This window comes from Haplochromis burtoni, unplaced genomic scaffold, assembly GCF_018398535.1.
Source record: "Haplochromis burtoni strain Fernald_Lab_line unplaced genomic scaffold, NCSU_Asbu1 Contig_555, whole genome shotgun sequence".
NCBI classification, from domain to species: Eukaryota; Metazoa; Chordata; class Actinopteri; order Cichliformes; family Cichlidae; genus Haplochromis; species Haplochromis burtoni.
This window is the reverse complement of record NW_024582916.1, coordinates 215,026-235,468: the sequence shown is the minus strand read 5'-3', so window position 1 is coordinate 235,468 and position 20,443 is coordinate 215,026. Positions and strand designations below refer to the sequence as shown.

General features: G+C 39.7%; 1 protein-coding gene across 1 annotated transcript in view; it reads left to right on the top strand.

Moving 5' to 3' along the window:
• zmat4a (zinc finger, matrin-type 4a) overlaps positions 1-20,443 on the top strand; it is a 155,941-nt gene that overhangs the window by 110,916 nt on the left and 24,582 nt on the right. Inside the window, exon 6 of the mRNA XM_005948064.3 lies at positions 10,051-10,147. Within this exon, the coding sequence (XP_005948126.1) occupies positions 10,051-10,147 (97 nt within the window). The remainder of the gene's footprint in view (positions 1-10,050; positions 10,148-20,443) is intronic.

Here is a 20,443-nt window from a genome sequence, read left to right as displayed (position 1 = left end):
ATATCTTTACCTTCATCTGTTCTGCACGGCGCCTGTTTTTACAGTGCATTAAGAGGAGATGAATTTGCCGGCTTCAACAGAGTCATTATGGAGCGACAGAAAATGTCAGCACACTAGCTGTACTATTCAGCACTTGGAATAATGAGCATTACTCTCTGGCGATTATCAATTAGTAATGAAGTGGCAAATTGTCCTATCAGGCAAAACCAGCAGTGTGAGCCCACAGAGAGGAGAATGGGACCGCAGCAGGCCTTGCAGGCGGTCGGGATGCTGCTGCTTCTTTCTGCTTCCTCTCTGCATTTTATCCTTTCATCTTTCCCCCTTTTTTCCTCCCCTCTACCTGACCTTGTGCACTTCTCAACCTGCTAAGAAAATGTGCAGTCTGACTCTGAAGATTGTCCTGTGATGAAATATTCAAAAGCTCATCCAGTGGTCTTGTTTGTTGTTGTTGTTGTGTGTACAGAGCTGTGCAGCATTGAAAAGCTGATGGCAAAGACATAAGGTTGAAGATGGATAAAGAGATGGGCAAGCCATTAGCACTTTTAGCACAAGTGTAGAGACCCTCCAGATGTGTCTAACCTCATGATAAAAGCCTTTGTTTTATAAGTGGTGTACATACAAAAGAGTGCAGGTTAACCGCATGAGCATAGTGTAAAACCGAGGTCCCTGCTCACATGTCCTCTTTGGCTTAGTTGATTTAAGTTGTTTCGGTAAAACTCCATCTTTGCGCTCTAATAGTCTACTTGATCCTCTGGTCTTTTGTCTGGTGCTCATTCTGTTTAAAGCTAACAGGGAGTAGTATTGAGATGGTGATATAACTGTGAGGACTGTAATGTTTGCATAAATGTAAATGGGATGGAAAATGAATTTGTGGTTGATAGTCCATTAAGACACTAATGGGAACAGATTGTGTAAGCACTTTTGCCCAGTTATCGCTGCAGCAAGTTTAAAACAGATGATCTCTTTTTTCCAGGTTTGTTTTCTTCTTCTTTTTTTATTAAAGTAAAGATGTGTTGGATTTTTTCTCAGAAATAGCTAAACTTGTATTTGTGGTGAACTTTCTTATTTGTGCTGAACTCTCCCCATTCCAGCACTGCTGCTCAGGAATCATGTGTTTACTCTTGTCAGTGTTTACAGACTGTGCCTGTAACTGTGTGGAAATCTATCCATCCATGTTCATGACTGGTTATCGAAGCCACAGTTTCGGGAAATCACTTTCCCAGCTGTCATAAGGTGAGAGGCAGGGTGCACCGAGGGCAGGCCGTCAGTCTATCTTAATGTTTCAGTTTAAATATAGATTAGATAAACTAAAAAAATAAAATCTTTCAAAAATGCCCCCTTTTATGACTTTTACATCAGAACACATCAAATCAACAGATGACTGCTTTTAAGCTTTCTTTTACTTTCTTGTACTGGCACATAATGGACTTCATGAGAGAGACTGAAATAACACACATGCTATAGACTCCTTTGTTGTCCCACATTCAGTGTTCATAGAGTGGCTAATCGAAACATGAGCTGCATCCCAGGTTTAGTGACTGACAACCAGACAATGTGAAGAGAGAGACAGCAAACAGCTTGGTTCATCTGACCACCAGCCAGCAGTTCATGTAACTATCTAAGTGCCTGCCAAATGCTTTTTATAGTACTCATAAGACACCTGCTGTCACAGAGATGTGAGCATCAGCAAAGGTAGAAGTCACGGTAAGTGGTAAAGCTCTGTTATATGAGATAAGCATCACCTTTGCGTTGAAGTGGCGTTATACAAGTTTGATCTAATTTAGAACCATTTGCCATCATCATCACAGAGTTGTAAACACTGCCTGCGTGCTGTCATTTTCCTTTATTTATCATGCCCATTTGGGCGATGTACTTTAGCTAATGTGATTTCCAACACCAGCAGACATAAGATACAGTTTGTAATCATCTTGTGCCATGTCAGAGAGAAAAAATATTATAAATGTAATAATGGAATCGATGAAGGACGATGCACAGGAGCTAAAAAAAAAAAGATGAACTACTGCACCACTGTGATCTGTGATTTCCATCTCTGTAGGTTTTCAGCTTTCATATGAGATGAATGATGAATTTGTCCTATCAGTACTGGATATGCAGTAATTGTTCTCATTATTTGTTCAATCAAAATGTTTTGAGACAAAAAAAAAATGTAATACAAATGTTTTTAAAAAATCTTCGTGGTTTAAATTTGGTGATCTCCCTCTTCTTGTGTAACCCAGATCTGTTTTCTGGGCGGCTGCTATATTTAATCTAGTTTGTCCCTTTGTCCCACTTTTCCCCAATGCCTGTTGGATTTCTTCCTGTGCATCAACAAGCAAAACTTCAACTTTATTTATATGTTTGTGGAAGTGAACAATGAGTGGTCAGAGTCCCATCATAATCAGTTCCATTTGTGGCAGTAGAGGTTTAGCAGTTCTCAAAGAGTCGTGCTGTACAACGTTATGGCAGTGCTCTTACAAAACATCAGATCTATTATTCTCCAGTCTCACAGTTTTTTAAATAAGTAAAATGATACTTAAGTAAACTTCAGAATGCATTTTCTAAAGAAAATGCAGTGTGAGCGCTGCTAGCCGAATGGTTTGAGTTCAATTTTTATAATTGCTGAATCTTTGTTGAAAAAAATGTTTAATAAGCTAAAATACACCAAATCTTTGACCTGAAAGCCGGAGTGCAGAACTGTTGAAAGCTGAAGTTTACACAGAAGTTGGAATGTAGTGTGTGTGTGTGTGTGTGTGTGTGTGTGTGTGTGTGTGTGTGTCCTTATCAGCGAGTGAGTGACATACAGAGATGAAGGGGAACAGATCTCCCATTAGGAGGTAAAATAGTTTTAAATCTTTAACTGTTTTGTGCGTCTTATTTTAGACTTTATGTTAGTGGGGAGAAAAACTATACAGACTAAAAACAGAGACATTAAATGAGGTTAGACGACTTGAAATGTGGGTGAATCCACTAGAGTCCACAGGCAGGCACATAGTTTCAGTTCTAATGTTCCAGTCACAAAATATGATTCCTAATGTCATCAACTGACTCCAACTACCCAGATTTGAACCGCCTGTCTGCTGAAGACAAATCCACCCATGAAAATTTGGCCGCAAGTTAATGTGCCAATCAGAACGCTCTATCATTCCCATAGATTTAAATTCACCAACTGAAAGTAACTGCCAATAGCTTTCAGTTGGACTGAAGTAAATACTGACATACTGTTACACATACTGTTACACTGTGTCAAAGGTACTCCCTGTACCTGGATCCACACAGTTGAATATTTTAAAAACTAAAGTTAGAAATGAGAAAAGTACAAGCTCACATGTCCAAAAGAATCTAATACGTTGAACAGTGTTGAAGGAAGTTGACGAAAAAATATAATGAATGTACTCAACACTTAATCAGCGTTTACACTAATAAACTTCGGTCTTTTTATCCAGAGCCAATTTCCTGGGCTGAATATACTTACATGTTTGGTCGCCCATCCTATGTCCCTTTTAGACCAGGAGAATCCCTGTATGTAAGTCAGTCGTGCTATTTGATAAGGACACAAGATAAAGTGTTTGTTTCAACATCATTTCCAAGGATATATTATTTGGAGTTATTATCACTGCCTGATATTCAACACACACATGGCTGACCAAATACTCTAATCTTTGTTTTACCTGACCAGCTGCCTTTGCTTCTCAAGGTTTAAGAGTCCATAAGAACATTTACCTTTTTCTAAAAGGCTGTCATGTACCTTTTAGTAAAAAGTAGCTTCCATCTACCCACTTTACCATAAAGCCCTTTAGTAGAGTGTTTGACCGATGGTTGTCCTTCCTAAAGTCTCTCCTGTCACCACAAAGGACTCAAAGCTCTCATTTACAGTATAAACGATGCACCACGACTCAGCTGCAAGTGCCACTACAAAGGATCTCAGTGCTTTTGAAATGAAATGCTTCAACAACATTTCTTTTTACATGAAAAAATGAGAACTCTTTAAATAAAAATGGGAAACTTTAAACGTCATTTTTATATAAATAAACTGTTTGCTCACCCTTTTGTGTAGCATGAATCACAATTTTTTTTTCCTTTTTTGAGTGTAGCTGACAGCGTGAGAAGATGAATAATAGTAGCAGGAAGACAGCAGAACTCACTTTAAGTCCATGCTGTGCCACAGCTGGTGTTTGCACTCCTATCACTTACCATGTCTCTGAAGAACAGTCCTCGCGTCTGCTCTGCCTCTGTTGAGTATCTTGTTTGAACCGGCCCTAAAGATGATTTCAGGCGGAGCAGCCCATATTCACTAAGTGCTTTTCATATTGTGGCTGCTTCTCTGAAGTGTGGGGGAGAAAGCTGTTCACGTGGAGAGAAGCAGACTGCGTTTGTGTTAAGAGCAGTTGAAAGAGAAGTGGAAAGTAGACTGCAGAAATATTCGAATTTACCTGTTTTTATCTTTTTTTTGTTGCACACCAGCTTTCAGATGCTACGTCTTTAACACCGAGTGATGTCATCTCTTCCAAACCTTATTGGCTGTGAAAATAAGCTGCTCTTAAGTCTGCATGGAAACATTTGAATCCCCCCACCCCACCTCATCTCAATCCCTCTCCTAGCTTTTCAGTCAACTACATCCTTTTTTCAGAATAAAATGGCAGCTAGTGAAGTGGCCACTCTCCCAAAGCATGTTATTACCTAACTGTCACACAGTCTGACTGTGTGTCAAAGCTATGAAATCACACTAAGGTTTGACAGGTACGTGGTTGGAACCATCATCCTCATTTTAATACTTCTATGGCACACTGATGAGCAGGTACGAGAAAAGTTTATGGAGCTTAGCGTGAGTAATTCTGTACTAAGAGAACGTGATTAATCCTAAAGTACTCCACTGTGTACTCTGGGCAGTGATGTATTGTTCTTTCTAAGCACAGTTGGAGACTCAGTTTGTAGACAAATCTAAGAGTGACTTTAAAACACAGTTAATATTAAATGTAGGCGATAATATAACATTTACATTCTAAAGAGGTAGTGCTTAGTAAAGCAGTACAGCACACAATTATTTAATTAAAGAGGACCTAATATGATTGGTTTTATTGTTTGTTCTATTACTGCTGTTGAGTGTATACAGAAGTGTTTGCTCTGAGCCAATAGAACTCAGTTCTTTGCCATTTTTCTACTCTTGGGTGTGTATAATGGCAGAAGAAGGGCTTAACCTCTCCAAGGTCATCTTAGGTATGCAGCTGTGACAGTAAGAGCTCCACCCATTTACTCTTAAAATCTTTTGTTTTGAGGGGCAGCCAATAGGCAAGGCAAGGCAAGTTTATTTGTATAGCACAATTCAACAACAATGTGATTCAAAGTACTTAATAAGAAGGCATTTGCTGTTAAGGGAACAAAAGCAGCTTGTTTCAGACAAATAAAGAAGTGAGGGGCTGTACCAGAACCAGCATGAGCTAAATGAGGATTAATTTGGACTGTGAATCATGCAAAACTAGAACAGGTCATCTAATAATCGGAGGTTGGTGGTTCGATTTCTGGCTGCTTCAGTGTGCATGCCAAACATCACAACCTTTTGTCTTTTTTGGTAGTGCTACAGTCTACAAACCATACACCCAACTTTCACTAGTATCTTGTAAACCTTCCCATTCACTCTTGCAGCTATCCTTCTATGATAATTGTCTTCACCCACTCCACCCTGCTTGCACTCTCTTCTTCACCTCACTAACCTCTCTTTCTCTCTCTCTCTCTCTGTCTGCTTTGGACTGTTGATGTTTAAATGTATCTACCTTCACTATCTCTATTGTTTGCATATCCACCTTTCCACCTTCTTCTTCTCCTTCACATACATATTCTGTCTTGCTTGTACTGACTTTAATTCATCTTCTCTAAAATTATATTCTATTATTTTTTTCATCGCTCAAAATAAGCGTCACACTCGTGAAAGCCGGTATACCGCCGAAACGCCGTGCATTTATCGAGACTTTCAACCCCAGGTAGGCCAATTATGGTTCTTCGGATCCACATTATGTCAGCAGCTGTTCTCCACCGTGAACTATGTTAAAAACAAACACCTCACGCCTCACAGATGACAGCTTACAGTCCTGCGTAAAGATGAAAGTTCAGGAGCAGAAGTCCCATTGTAAACGTACCACAGCAGACCCGACGATGTTTCCATGAACATGCTTTTCAGCATCTCTTTATTGACCACTTTTCACACGGTTGCTGTACGCACACAGCCGGCTGTAGCTTTTCAGCTCACAACCCAACACATACCAACAACAACACAACAGCATAGATAGCACACAGACGTTAAGGCGGCAAGGCGTGATTGCGGGCGCCGCTCGGGTGCGTCCACCTCCCCTACAGTGGCGCTGCAGACCACGCCCCGCCACACACATTAACCAGGTAAAATACATATTTAGGCAGAATTTTCTTTTTTTTTTTTTTTTTTTTTTTTTTAATAATAAAATCCATTTATTGTACTCATAGTAACTTAAAGTTTTTGAGAAAAAAAACAGTCAGTCCTAGCTTTTTCTCCTGCATAATGCATGTTCCAGCATTCATCTTATTCCAAAGTCATTGATCATTTATGTATTTTTTGGCCTCTCATCTGCATATACAATACTTTATCCTTTAAAAAAAAGAAAACAACACTTTTTTTTTTTTTCAAATATGTATTTTTCATTTTTTAGCAGCATAGTGCTTTTTTTCCAATTATTTTTTAAAAGTCAGGTCAAGGCTCCAAAAGCCCAAAGGCAATATCAGGGTGGCGGTCTTAAAGGTTGCTGACCCCTCACCTAGACAAACAGTCCTTTCCTCTTCCTTAGTGTTCAGTATTGCATACCACTCGTAATAACAGTAAGCTTGAAAATAAGAAAGAAAATTGCGTTTAAAAAAGTAATGAATGATCAAGATGAGAATTGTTTCAACCTGGCCATGAAACCAAAAAAACATTCATAAATGTGTTTCTGCAACCTGTTGTCAGTTTTGTTCTCATAGATCAAGTAAGGGCCGTCTCTGTCTTTGCCATCTTAATGGTCCCTCTCAGTGTATTTTGATGTTGTCAAATCTCAACCAGAAACCACTAAATTTAGACCACAGGCTAGCTAGCCTGTCAACACCCAGCAGACAAATTGTGTTGGGTCAGACTATCACAGCTGTTAATCAGGGATGCTTCTCTGGAAGATATAATTTAGCATGCGGTCTCCTCATTCTCTCACTTTTTAGCTCTTTTTCAACAGAGGCTTGCAGTCACTGTTCTCAAGCTGTTGCTTTCAGCTGTATGTTGTATTCTCCACTCTTGTATTCTCCACCCTAAAATAGATCCATTATACTGTTAACAACAGGCTCAGAGACGGGGAAATTACACCAAGCTGATCTAGGTCCTTTTCAACAAAGTGTAATGCTGAACCCTAATTTAAAACTCTAGATTGGACGAGTTCTCCTCAAGATATTACGCCTCTTCTTACCCCACATTTTTGAACCGTCCAATTTAAGAAACTTTCAGTCAGTGCTTCGGTGGGATGAAAACATTTTTGAGTAATGATTTTATTCTGTCAGTTTTGCAAAGCAATTCATTATACTAAATCTCACTGTTGCAACTTAGCACCCAATTGATTTCATAGAAACAGTGATTAAGTGTATGCTCTTTCAGCCTGGGCTGAATGCTACAGTGAGGGAGAGAATGAGCTAAAGTTACCAGATCTGAGTGGGGCAGATGCTTGCTGGTTAATTTAGCATGAATCCTGGACCAGTACCACCTTTTTCTTTGCTTATAAACAATCGACAAAGAATGTTGCACTGCTGATCAGTCATACTGCCAACAGTATCTCTTCCAAAGCTTCAGGCAATAGGTCTCAATAAGCTAAGAGAAAGCAAAAGATTCACTGCAAAACAAATTGATCTTGCCCAGGTTCAGAATCTGTTTGAGTGGTGCAAGCACATATGGTTAGTCTATACGTTTGTGGACAAATAGTCTTCTCACTTTTATTTTTGTAGTTTTCTCTCTGTACGCTATGACAGAGGATTTAAAATAAATAAAAATGTAATTAAAGTACAAAATCCCAGCTTTATTTCAGTGGAATTGACAAAAATATTGCATCAACTGTTTGTGAATTATACACATTTTTATACATAGAGGCTTGAAAGTAACTGGACAAGCTAAACAAGTCAATGGCCCATGCATGTCTGCAAATGTTGTGTGTTCTCCTTTGAGAAGTAACCTGAGACCCTGATGCTAGCATCGTGTTACATCTGTGGTGTTGTGTGCTCTGTATAAATTGCTTTTTAAAAAGTTTTACTAAGGCTTTGCTTGTATCTGTGGGTATTTTTTGACATACAATTACTTGATACCAGAAAAATCTCTCAGCTTCATAGCTTTCACAGACCAGCATGCATTTCATCTGTTTTTACAGCTAAAATGCTGCATGAGTTGTTTTTACACTAAAAACTGAGCTGAGCTCCTCTTAGCTTAAATATGTTTTTGGATATTTGACCTGAAGTTAAAACTAAATAGGCAGCTGATATGAATCTCATTACACCCACTAAAACATCTTTTTTTAACCTTTTTGGGTTTAGTAGTTTACCTCCTGGCAACTTCTTTTTTAGAGGTATACTTCTTATACAGTGAGATCGAATAAAGATCGAAGACATCAGTCTGTGTTTTTTTTTTTCTCTGCATGCATCAGCTCCACAACCTGTTATTTTATTTAACAGTTACCAAATTCCTAAGTTAACTCAAACAAATGAGACTGCAGAGCACATTTTTCTTCTGCTGCAACCACTCATCGGCTGCTCCCCACACCCTCGTTTTTCTCAGCAAAGGGACAGGTTAACCAAAACAAACGAGTCTCCAGTGCCTCAGAAAGTAGGAAGCAAAGTTGATGAAGGGGAGGAATTGCAGAAGCCTAAAGCTTCTGATGCTTCATCGCTCATGCACCATAGCGCCATGTGGGAAGAGCCGCAGGTGGCTGCCAATGATGGATACCGAAGTCACAGTATAATCTTTCACCCTTTCAAAAATAGTTTGAGAGGCAGGCTGTCAAAGGGGCACTGCAAGGCAGAGCTTCTCCGCCTGCTGCAGAAATTTAATGTCGATTCATGACTGCGTCTGGGGACGATGGTGCAAAATTGAAATCTCAGTCATGGTGGCGACCAGCTGACAGAGTGGTTATTGTACAGCTTATCAGCGGGGAAGTGAAAGGGAGGGATTTGCCGCTCTCTGTGGGGAATATTGCCCTCCATCAAAATGGTAGAAGGGAAACAGCTGACATCAACACCCGAGACCAAGCCCACTGCAGATTTTCACCTTCCGCAACCCTGAAAGCAGAAAAACAAGAAGACATTCAAAGTTTCGGCAGCGCTTTCCTCACCGCAGCAATTTAACAAACAATCATTCAGTGAGGAAATTTGATTGAGGAGGATATGGAAATGTGATTCAATGAGTGCAGGGTGGCATTTATTTTCTCTTGGCCTTTTGCTCTGAGGCATATTTATAGAGGAGCTAACTCAATTGCGAGAGCGAGGAAATCAAGACGGCCATTTTTCACACCACAATAAGATTAGTGCAACATGAAGGCGATTACACAGGATGCTTATAATTTGCAGCAACAGGGCGCTGATTCAATACAGCCATTATCACCCCAAGGACATTGCTGTCGCTATTTAGAAAAAAAAAAAATAGGCAACTCATTAAATGTTGTAGATTCCAAATGATTCAGACATCTCAAGGTCTCAGGTGCTATGGATTTACTATAAAGATCTTAGAGCTATGACTGCTGCACAAAGAGTCTTCTCCTTCAGTGCAGTTATGGGAGTCTTCTTTAGCAAACACCAGTTTGTTAAGGCAAACGTGCAGAGTCACATGAATCCTCATCTGCTGCAGGACTGAGACCCGTCTGCGTGAAGGCAGACATGCCTTCTCACTGTGATGGATTGATTCATATTGGCCACGTGCAGCAGAGCAAAAATTGTATTACTGAATCAAGTTTTGAAAAATTCACTGGAGTAAAGCATTTGTTCAGTTCCCAGATTTGTTCCTGTAATGTGCGCTATTCTGTTTGATTCCAGGTCTGAAGCGAAGCTACTCCTGTGAAGTCTGCAGCGTCACACTCAACTCAGTGGCACAGTACCATGCACATCTGCAGGGCTCAAAGCACCAAAACAAGTGAGTGGATCCCACTAATGTTCATTTACAGCTCCTTTACACATCAAACTACTTATGCTGCTCTGGCAAAAGCCAACATGTTGTTTTCTTTGCTTTCACTTGCATTTTTCTTTCTACTTCTCAACAAAGAACCAGACATGCTACACTGATAATAAGAATGTTGCAGTGAGCACCATTGCTGAACTTTTGCTGGAGGCAAGCAGTGAGATTTTTCTCTGAATTAATTTCAGTCAACAAATTAAAGGACAGTCTATTATGGGAATTAACTCTCTAATTTAGCCTTGTTTGTCTTTTAGGTTGTTGCTAACTTATTGATGTTCAGCTTAAAGTGTGGATCTTAAACACTTGTGTGCTACAGTCAACCAGTTAATCAGTCTGGCTGACTGGGCAGAGTGTCAATTTAAAATTGTGGGCTGAACTTGGTTTTTGTATTTAGTTGTGGGAACGTACATCTCTCTTTTTCCCAAATCTGCAAAAAACTGCAGCCAGTTACAAGAGAAATATAGCTCTAGACAATAAGTCCTCATGGCTGAACCTTACCACGGCTTTTTATAATCTATATCCACACATATCCTGTTTACATTACCACAAAATATATTCCTGTTAAGATATATGGCATCATGAGATTCATGACATCGCCTGTTTCCTGCTTCAAACTACCATCATTACCAGTTTAAACAAACGACAACCTCCTATGCAGAAAAAAAAATACATTTCTAAAAAACCCCTTCAGGCTGGCTCCATATTAACTGTAGGGATGAAATTAACGTGTTTACTGTCTGCCAAATAAAACAGCTTTAATCTCTATACTTGGCTAATTTACAGGAAGCAGGGTTGGTTTTTTATTTGGCTGCTCCCTGTAGAGTTCCATCTCACTGGGGATACTGGAGATGTCACACTTTTACATCTTTACCTGTTTTAAATTTCTAAAACACATTAAAGAAAGACACAGCAGCAGAAACGTGTAGTTAAAGGGAACTTTGTCCTGGAAACATCCGGAAAGACTGTAGAGTAACTGAATTATTAGAAAAATAAACAGAGAAATATTTGCTACAGTCTAATGGGAAGCATCCCTCTCCCGTCTTTAGGGAAAGGGGTAACATAGTGTTAAGTCATAGGAAGCTTAGATTTATGTTGACTGAAAGCTCAGACTTAAAGCTCTGTAACAATAACACGTGCTTGTGTCATGACATTGAATTCAGGGGTAACGATGTACTTGTGAATTGTAAGGCGTAAACTTTGTTTTCCCTTCTGACCTCAAATTAACAACTATCTGTGTATTTGTTTATTATTCTGGGGGATTCTCCTTTTCTCAGATTACGTGACTTAAAGCAGTTTTAGGACTGCACACTGTGTGGGATTCCACATGGACCTTTGGCAGCCGCTGTGAATTAATGGGGCTTACATGGTGCATGTCCTAGAATTAATTCCCCCTGTTGGCCAGCTCTGCCAGAACACCTCCACGGGGATGCTAGCATCAGGAGACGTGACGTGCCGTTTAACAGCCTCTTTGCTTTAGTAATGGATGAAAACTCCACCTTGTCAGAGCCGCTGGGTTTCTGTGGCACACAAACCTTTCATCCCACCTCACACTCTGAGCAGGGCAGAGGACTGGCACATCAGACCACTCGTCTAACCACCCCACCCCATCGTTGCCATCCAACCAGCCTGATTTTATCCACATAGTCCACAACTTTGCCTCAGGTCTATTTAGGTCATTTGCCTAATGCTGTTTCACATGGAGTGAATCAAAGGCTTCTCTGCTCTCCAAAACTACAGAGTGAGGCTAAGGATAATATTGGAGCTGTTTCACATGAATAACACCGTAATACAAAAGTTAATGAAAGTGGAAACCATTCATTTCACTATGGCTAATGGGACTTATATTCATCCATTTTGTTAATTGATTGTCCAGTTCAGGCTTATACGGGTGGGATGGGGAGTGGGAAGGCTGGAGCCGAGGCACAGTCCATCCTTGACAGCTTGTCAGGGCTAACTCAGAGACAGAGTCACGCTCACATTCACACCTAGGACTTATTTAAAACTAACAGGTAACCTAGCATGCATGTCTTTGCACTGTGGGAAGAAGTTGGAGTACCTCAGAGAATCCACTCAGGCACAGGGAAATAAGCGAACTCCACACAGAAAGGCCCCAGTCAGGAGTAGAACCCAGGACCTGCTTGCTGCGAGGCGTTAGAGCTAACCACTGTATCGATCAGTGGTAACATAATGAGGTCCTTGTATGTGTGAGTAATCTGTTAAATCTGTAATCTGGTGGAGCTGTAAAACTTAATTAGGCCATAATTACATTACACAGAAGTCATCTATTAACTTTATTTTTATCATTTGATGCTGGTTTGATTACATTTATGCACAAACAACTAGGTTTGTTGTTTATGCCTTATACAAAGATCTGTGAGACCAGCCCAAACTGGATTTTGCTTTCTGAGAAATCAGTGTGTTCTACTTTTCTGTGTAGCGTGAATGAGAGAGAGCAGGTCAAACACTTTTAGTGTCTGTAAGTCTGTATCTGCTGTTATTGATGCCACTCCATTAGTGGGTACTCTTTGCATGGTTCACCGAGTCAGGTGAGGCTGGGATCTGTGTGCGGGTCGATACAAGGAGAGTCACGTTGTGGTGCAAAACGGGAAACAAAGCCCACAGGCTTCGGGGCTATATGGGCCTTTATTGCTTCAATGAACTAAGGTCAGGAAAGCAAAGAGGAAATTCAATTTTGACTCAGGAAAGGGGACTAATTACACCATGATAGGTACACTAATGAGAAGTGTGATCTATACTCCTCTATTGAGACAGCTAAAAGAGTACAACAATCCTGGTGTTTAAACTATCTGATTTGCTGCCGGCACCTAAAGCAGGAATCTCTAATCTAATGTGGGCTTTTATTAGGTGAACTTGGCTTTATGGCCTGTTTTAGTTTCTTTTTTCCCCCCTTGTCTTTCAGTTTTCTTTCTGCCGCTGTTTTGCCTCCTCTGTTTCCAAACTGGAAAATAGCTTGGAAAATCAGGTGCTGAAGCCACTTTCTGTGGCCAATAAGCAAGTAGTGCATAGCAACCATTTAAAAAATCAATGTGGAGATATGTGTTGATATTTTCGAGCACTGACCTTTGCAGTGCTTTGACCTCAAGGCTCTTTAGTGGGATTAATCTTTAGCCACCGCACTGAAGACATCAGCATGGGGAGGTAAATGTTATAGTCCACATTGTTGAATTATGAAGCAGAACTTTACTTGCAGCTTATTTTATGGTGGTTTGTTCAAAAACACAACAAAAGAACTGTGTCCTTTTTTTCTTTTTGTTTTCCTTCCCTGATTGCAAAGACCTGCTGAGAAAACAACAAAATATATATAAAGCATCAGGGTCCTTTAAGTCTTCACTGGTGATGACTGAGAAGAAATAAAACCAGTGGAATGAGTTCCTGAGGTAGAGCAGGGCGATATGACCAAAAATACTTATCACGATATACATTTGAAAATTTGCAATAACGATATAATTGACGATATAATTGACACGAGACAAAATACTTTACAACTCCACAACTGTATTAGTGCAAAAAAAACAAAACATCAATGATTTTCACTTAAACAAGCAGCTGTTTTTTATGTGCATTAAAGTTATATAAAAATTTAACGGTGCAAATGCAAATTCCTTGCTGACAGTTTAACCAGAAGGCATTTCCAGTGGAAATTGGCTGACATATCCTCAGCATAACTATGTATAATATCCACAACACTTGAAAAGAAGTTATACACACACAATACGGTAATATTATGTTGAAGCACAGTACGTATCACTCAGCCAGGCTCCTGCCTATGATAGCTGTAATGCTCCGACAATCCATCAAGCGGTGCGGGTTCGTAGCTTAGCAAAGTCGTACTAAAACATTTGACATATTTTCGAGCGCCGTGTACGACATAAAATCGTTTCGAGGTCAGTAAACACAACAAGAATTCATACATAAGGCGCACAGGATTATAAGGGGCACTGCCGGTTTTCTTAAAATCAAAGGATTGATTTTAAGTGTGCCGTATTTTCCAAAAAACACTGTAATAACGACGGCCCGCTAGCATGCTCTACCAAAAATAGTGCTTTGTTGTGTATCTGACGGACGAACGCTAAACCAGTTCCACACCACTGAAGTTGCAGCATTTTTACAAACCAATTCTGATTCATCAGTTTCATTCAACGGTCCACTTTCGCCCTTCTCATTCTCCGTCGCTGCCATGCTTTTTCCGCCATGTGCATATGAAAACAAGGGCACTGCGCATGTGCATTTTACCCATATTCTATTGCGATATTTCATTTTCTTATCGTTGCCCAACATTATACCGGTATTACCGTGAACGGTATGATATGGCCCAGCCCTATCCTGAGGTCTGTTTCTCAAACAAAGATGGATAAAATGATCCATGACTCACCAACAAAAGGTCTGCCTGTGGAAGTAGTGTAGCGTTCGGTCTTTTAGCAAGAATATAGTGACAGAAAATTGAATCATATTCTTCACCGCAGACATCTGTTTCATAAGGGATTTTAAATCACTTGTTTTTTTGTTTTGTTTTCTGGAGTGTAATTTCAGTTTTTAACACTGTGACAAATAATGTTTATCTTTATGTGTTTTGAGATGTTTTTAAGCTTCAGTTAGGTCAGCAGAATGCAGATGGAATCATTTGTACAGCTTCTCTTCCTACTTATTATTTCACTTGAATTATCTTCATTCTACAAGACAAATTGCTTGTTAATTGCTGCATTTCTGCAACATAGATGGGACTGCACTGTCATCAGTTGGTCAGCTCAGGCTGACACCATAATTATTGTACCATTACATCGTCCTAGGACATCTATCCATCAGTGGCCATTATGTGTGTATGAGTGTGTATTTAGCCTGAATGTATAAGCACACATGTGTTTGCATACAAATAGACTTTAAGAATGCTAATAGGCTGCAGAAACACATTAGATGTGAAGGTCCTTTTGCTGACGCCTTTGAAATTGAAACAGGTCATTAAAATGGGGCTCTCCTTTTTCATTTGCTCTTTCTTGAAAGATTGAGGTTGGGATTTTTTTTAGCCATTTATGCTCATTTTTTGATAATGGCGAGATAGAAAACTATAGAGTGGTGACACACATAAAAACTAGCATAGAAATGCTTTTATCAGTTAAATTGGTTTCGTTGTTAATCAGTTCTTATGTAGTGCTTTTATACTCTAATTTCCCACTCAAAGTATTTTATCCCTCATTCACACACATTTTGTTCTTCTTTTAAGTGTTTTCTGTCTAACATTCTCACGGTTCAGTAACCTGCATAAAGATAGTTTGGCATGCAGCCTGGGGCAGCCAGGGATCAAACCACCAACCTTCTGATTAGCAGATGACCTTCTGTTGTGGCCATTTTTGTTGAATGTTTATAAAATGCAATTTGTATTCATTTTTGTTTTTTCTTTAAAGGTGTAAGAATATACTGACCTGGTTTTGTTATGTAAATTTGTAATTAATTTTATTGGAGAAGCTTTTGGAAAGTGATTGGTTTATTAGCTTATGGACCCTCCCATTAATCAAGAGATTAAGAGCACCCTGGATGGGTGTGGTAAAGAGGTTTTTCGTTTTTTGTTTGCCAAATGTCAGATGGGAAGACGGGAGGGTTAGGAAATGATTTTTTGACCACTTTTGAAGTTGTTAAAGCAAATTAAGTTAACTTTCGTTTAATTTTAAGTTTTAAGAAGTTATTTGGTTGCTTTTTGTTTATAATTTTGCACGAAATAAACCATATGATTTTTAAACAATGGAGTCAGAAGTGCGTTCTAAAACAAACCTCCCGTTGCCACCCACGGCCTTTTCTTGGACTTTTTTGGTGTTTGGAACGTAAAAGGCCGCGACACCTTCTCTACCTCCTGTGCCACAGCCAACCTTCAGTCGTTTCTCTGTATGGAAAGGGAGCATGCAATAAGATTTATATCATCTCTATGCAAAAAAAACATGAATCAGATACTTTTTTAATGGCAAGTTCTTTTTGGATGATACTGAATGGAAACATTTTAACTCTGAGGCTACTAATAAATAAAGAGAATAAAACTTCTCCGTAAGGTCAAATTAACACTATTTCAGAGACCCAATGACAATGATGGTGCTTCTTTTAGTCAACACAACCAGTGCTGTGTTGGCAGCTGGCAGTGAGGAGCTGTCCAAGGACAACTTTACAGGGAGCAACAGATTGAAGCCCACAGGTTACAATAAGAGTAAGTAATGGATAATAAAGGATAATCAGCCTCTCTGACTGATTTCCACACAATAACCTAATGCTGTATCTGGTAACTGTAAATCCATTGCTTCAAACTGAGACTTAATCATCTCTGCTTTATCCAGTGTGACCTACAAGTCTTTTGATAGTACGAGCAGAAGTGAGAAGAGTGACAGCTCTGTGAGCTAGGACTTGGAAACCATTGTGCTTTGAGCTACATAAATATCATGAGACATCTGTAAAACATAAACATTTGAAGGCGATGTGGGAGTTGTTGAGTGTTTGTACGCTAGCAAAGCAACCAAACACATTTAAGTTTTCATTTGGCACGCAGGTGTTTTGCATAATGTGTAATACAGGCTACAACATGCAGTATGTAGTTAAGACCTCTACAAGGAGGCTGTATTATTATTGTTATTTATTATTATAATTGTTACTGAGGCAGCCTCTAAAGGATGGTGTACTGTTACACAACAACAACATGCGAACAAGTGTGACATTATGATTAAATTATAAACATAATTAAATATAAACATAATTAAAAACTGCTCACATATTTACTTTGTCACCTTTTAAACTTTGTTATGCTAAAACATTAAATACAACTTTAACTTCAAACACAGGTGCAGCCTTACAGGTTCAAAGTTGGGTGTGGACACCCAACTTTGTGACAAATAACATAGTTGCATCTACCAAAAATTTCCAATGAGTCCAAATCTCAGAGCTGCAAAGTTTTCTGAAAATCTTGTGAACATTATAACTCAAGAAAGATGTCGCCTGGGATTTTCAAATTGATATCATAAGTGTATCTATTAGAGAAGGGCGAATCGCTCAAAACAGTGATCGTATCGGTACCCACACTAGTGTTGGTATCACATTGGTACTAGTCCGGGTGGATTGATACTTTTTTGTTGCTATCCTCTAACTTCAGTACGTATCCTGGCCTGCTGAAATGTATTAAATTAATTGGGGGGTTTTTGGATATTGAAAAATATGACTCACACATGAACTATGAAAAATGTTTGAAACCTTTTGTGCATGTGTCCAAAAACAGAAAACTGCTCTCACCTACATAAGAGACCTTTAAAGGTTAAAAGTATCCACATTAGTATTGGTATTGATATTGGCAGTAGAGGCCCTCAAAATTTTTAGTAGCACATAGCACTGCTATTTATTAAAAGTTAGAATCTCAGTGACCTCTGCTTCAAGGTAGAAGGTAACCCTAACCCCAAGGTCAAGTTTAGAGGTCATTTTTCTGAAAATCTTGTGACTGCACTAACTAACAACAAGGAAGTCAACTAGGATTTTCAAATTTAAACCAGGAGTACAAGTACTAGGAGGCTGAAGGGCAACACTAGTTACCTGCTATTTTTTAACTATTTAATAATTGCCATAAAAATGTTTATTAAACCTTCAGTTAAATAAAAAATGAAAGAAAATCAAAAAGAAAATCTGTTTGCATATATGGATTTTACTTTGTGTCACTTTTGCTACATTTGAAATTTATTGCTTCCGGTTTAACTAAAACAAACAAAAGCATATAAAAAGGTTATAGTGTTAAAAAAAATCACATTGAAATGTAGAGCATGTGGATGGCTGTGTGGTAACAAATTGTGGACCTAGATGCTGGATGCAACACACTGATGTACATGAACATCAAAGATTTAATACTGATAAAAGGTAAAAGGAAACAAAAAGCACAAACAATAATTTGCTGAACAGGAACAAGGTGACTGAAGGCTGAAACAGAAGGCTGAACATTTGCACACTATGAGGGAGGACACGACTAAAAACAGAGGGAGAAGTGAACAATATATACCCAGAAAGGCAGAGTGGACACACCTGGGAACATAGCTAAACAAAATCTAACAGTGGAAGCAAAATTGAAAATGACATACAAAATAAAACAGGAAGTGACTAACACAGAGACCAGGCCAAGAACATACAAAGTTGACAGAACACAGGGAGCCCAGGGAATCTATAATGAGACATAATACATGACCAAGGAAATTGACAATTTAGTAATATTAACAAAAACAGACTAAAAGAAAGGAAACCAAAGACTACCAAAAAGTTAAAATACTGTGAGGTCTCAAAAACTCATGTATCAAATAAGTTGCACTTGGCGTTGGAAGGTTAAGCCACATTTTTTTTAAACTCTTCAGTCAAACTATAATAAACAGCCTGGTGTTGTGTTATACTGTTGTTCTGTTGTTATATTATTGTCTGTTTTTTAATGTTTGTGCCAGTCAGTGCTTATCATGGAGTTTCACATAAACTCCATGGCCTAATAATTATAAAAGTATGAAAACTGCATGTTATTTTTGAATGACTTGCCACCCATTGATTATAAACCGCAGCAGTCTGACGACAAAGAATTCTTCTGGTTGGCACTGACAGGTCTATCCACAGTCTCTCTTTAGTGTGCTCTCAGTCGATGCAATAGGCTAGCCTGGGGAGCAATCAGCCCCTTGAGGCTCAATCCAGCCTGTCACCAATCACCATCAGCACCTGCATGATACTTCCCCCCTTCCCTTCTATTCAGTCAGTTTCAAAGAAGTAAAACGTGTGCATACAAATGATCACATCTTCAAAGCATAAAAGAGCTCTCACTAATAAGCCTTGACACTTTTCCTTATTGCAATTCAGATAGCATATTTACCCGGTGTGTTCAAACGAAAGAACGTTCCAGCTGGTAGCATTTGTTTTCTGTACAGTGTACGCAGGCTGGTAAAGCTATCTCTGCAGGGAAATAAACTTCTGCTTATTTAGACACAAAAACAAAATGGCCTTTGAGACAAACTTGGGAAACATCAGTCACCCGAGATGGTGTACCCATTTGAAATTCTGCCTCCATCTAAATTAGCATTTCAGGAAGGAACAGACTTTATTCCATTTGACAGGCTAGTTATACAATATGGGATCAACAAGAAAATATTTTTAGAATATCAACAAATTAAATCCATAGTAAAAAAGAAATTTAACCTCAGTCAAGTTGAATTATTTATTTTTATTTTTTTATTATTTATTTTATTTTATTTTCAGTTGTTACAGACGGGACAGACATGACTGAGGGATAGGAAAGGGAGAAAGAAAGAGGAAGGAAAAGAAAAACAGAAGGGAAGAGGGACAGTGAGAAAGGGCACTTAAAAAGAGAAAGAAGAGAAAAAAAATCTCCTGGATCACCTGTTGAGAGAAAAAGAAGAGAAAACAAGCAAAAAAAAAAAAAAACAGAGCAACATACTAAACACAACACCATCACGTTAATCTAGCTAAGTGTAAACAGCAGTAAATACTAAATATTGAATGTTGTTGTGCAGCAAGCAGGACCGACAGCGCACAATGTGCTTGGAAATAGCAGCCAATAAAGGTGTAGTTTATGTCTATGAACAGTGAACACCCGTGTGCACACCTGTGTGGATCAGCGCGCTTGTATTCAAAAGGTTTCCCCATGTAATGGTCTGCTAGAGGATGTAGAGAGCCATAGCCCCGTCCCCCAGATGAAGCAGGTGGAGGAGATACATTCAAAGGTTTACCGCGCCGCATGGTATGGTGCTCTAGAGGGATGTAGAGAGGCCAAATAGCCTGTCCCTGTCGGCCAGCCGGCAGGGCATGGGTGCATGTTGCGTAGCGGGATGGGGGTTGGATGATAGGTGGGGCATGAAGCGGCATGGGGGAGGATCCAGGGTCCAACTTAATCCCCGAGGCTTTGGGGTCCAGAGTGTAGAGCGCCCAAGGAGGGACCACACCCAGAAGGGGGGCCATTCCCTCCGGCTGCCAACGCCTGGAGGGCAGGGCTCCTGGGATGAAAGAGCTGAGGAGCCCCCAAATGGGTATGAGCGCGGGGGTGGGTGGATGGGAGGCACGGGGGAGGGTGAGTGGAGTGGTCACGCGGCAGTAGCCACCCGGGAGCAGGAATGCCGCCACAGGGGATCGGGGCTGTATAGCGTGTGGATGGCGTGCTCTTTGCCGGGGGGTCTTGGCTGGCCGCGCGGCCGGAAAGCAGGAGCTGTGGCCGAGAGGGTACGGCAGGCCGTGGTGGAC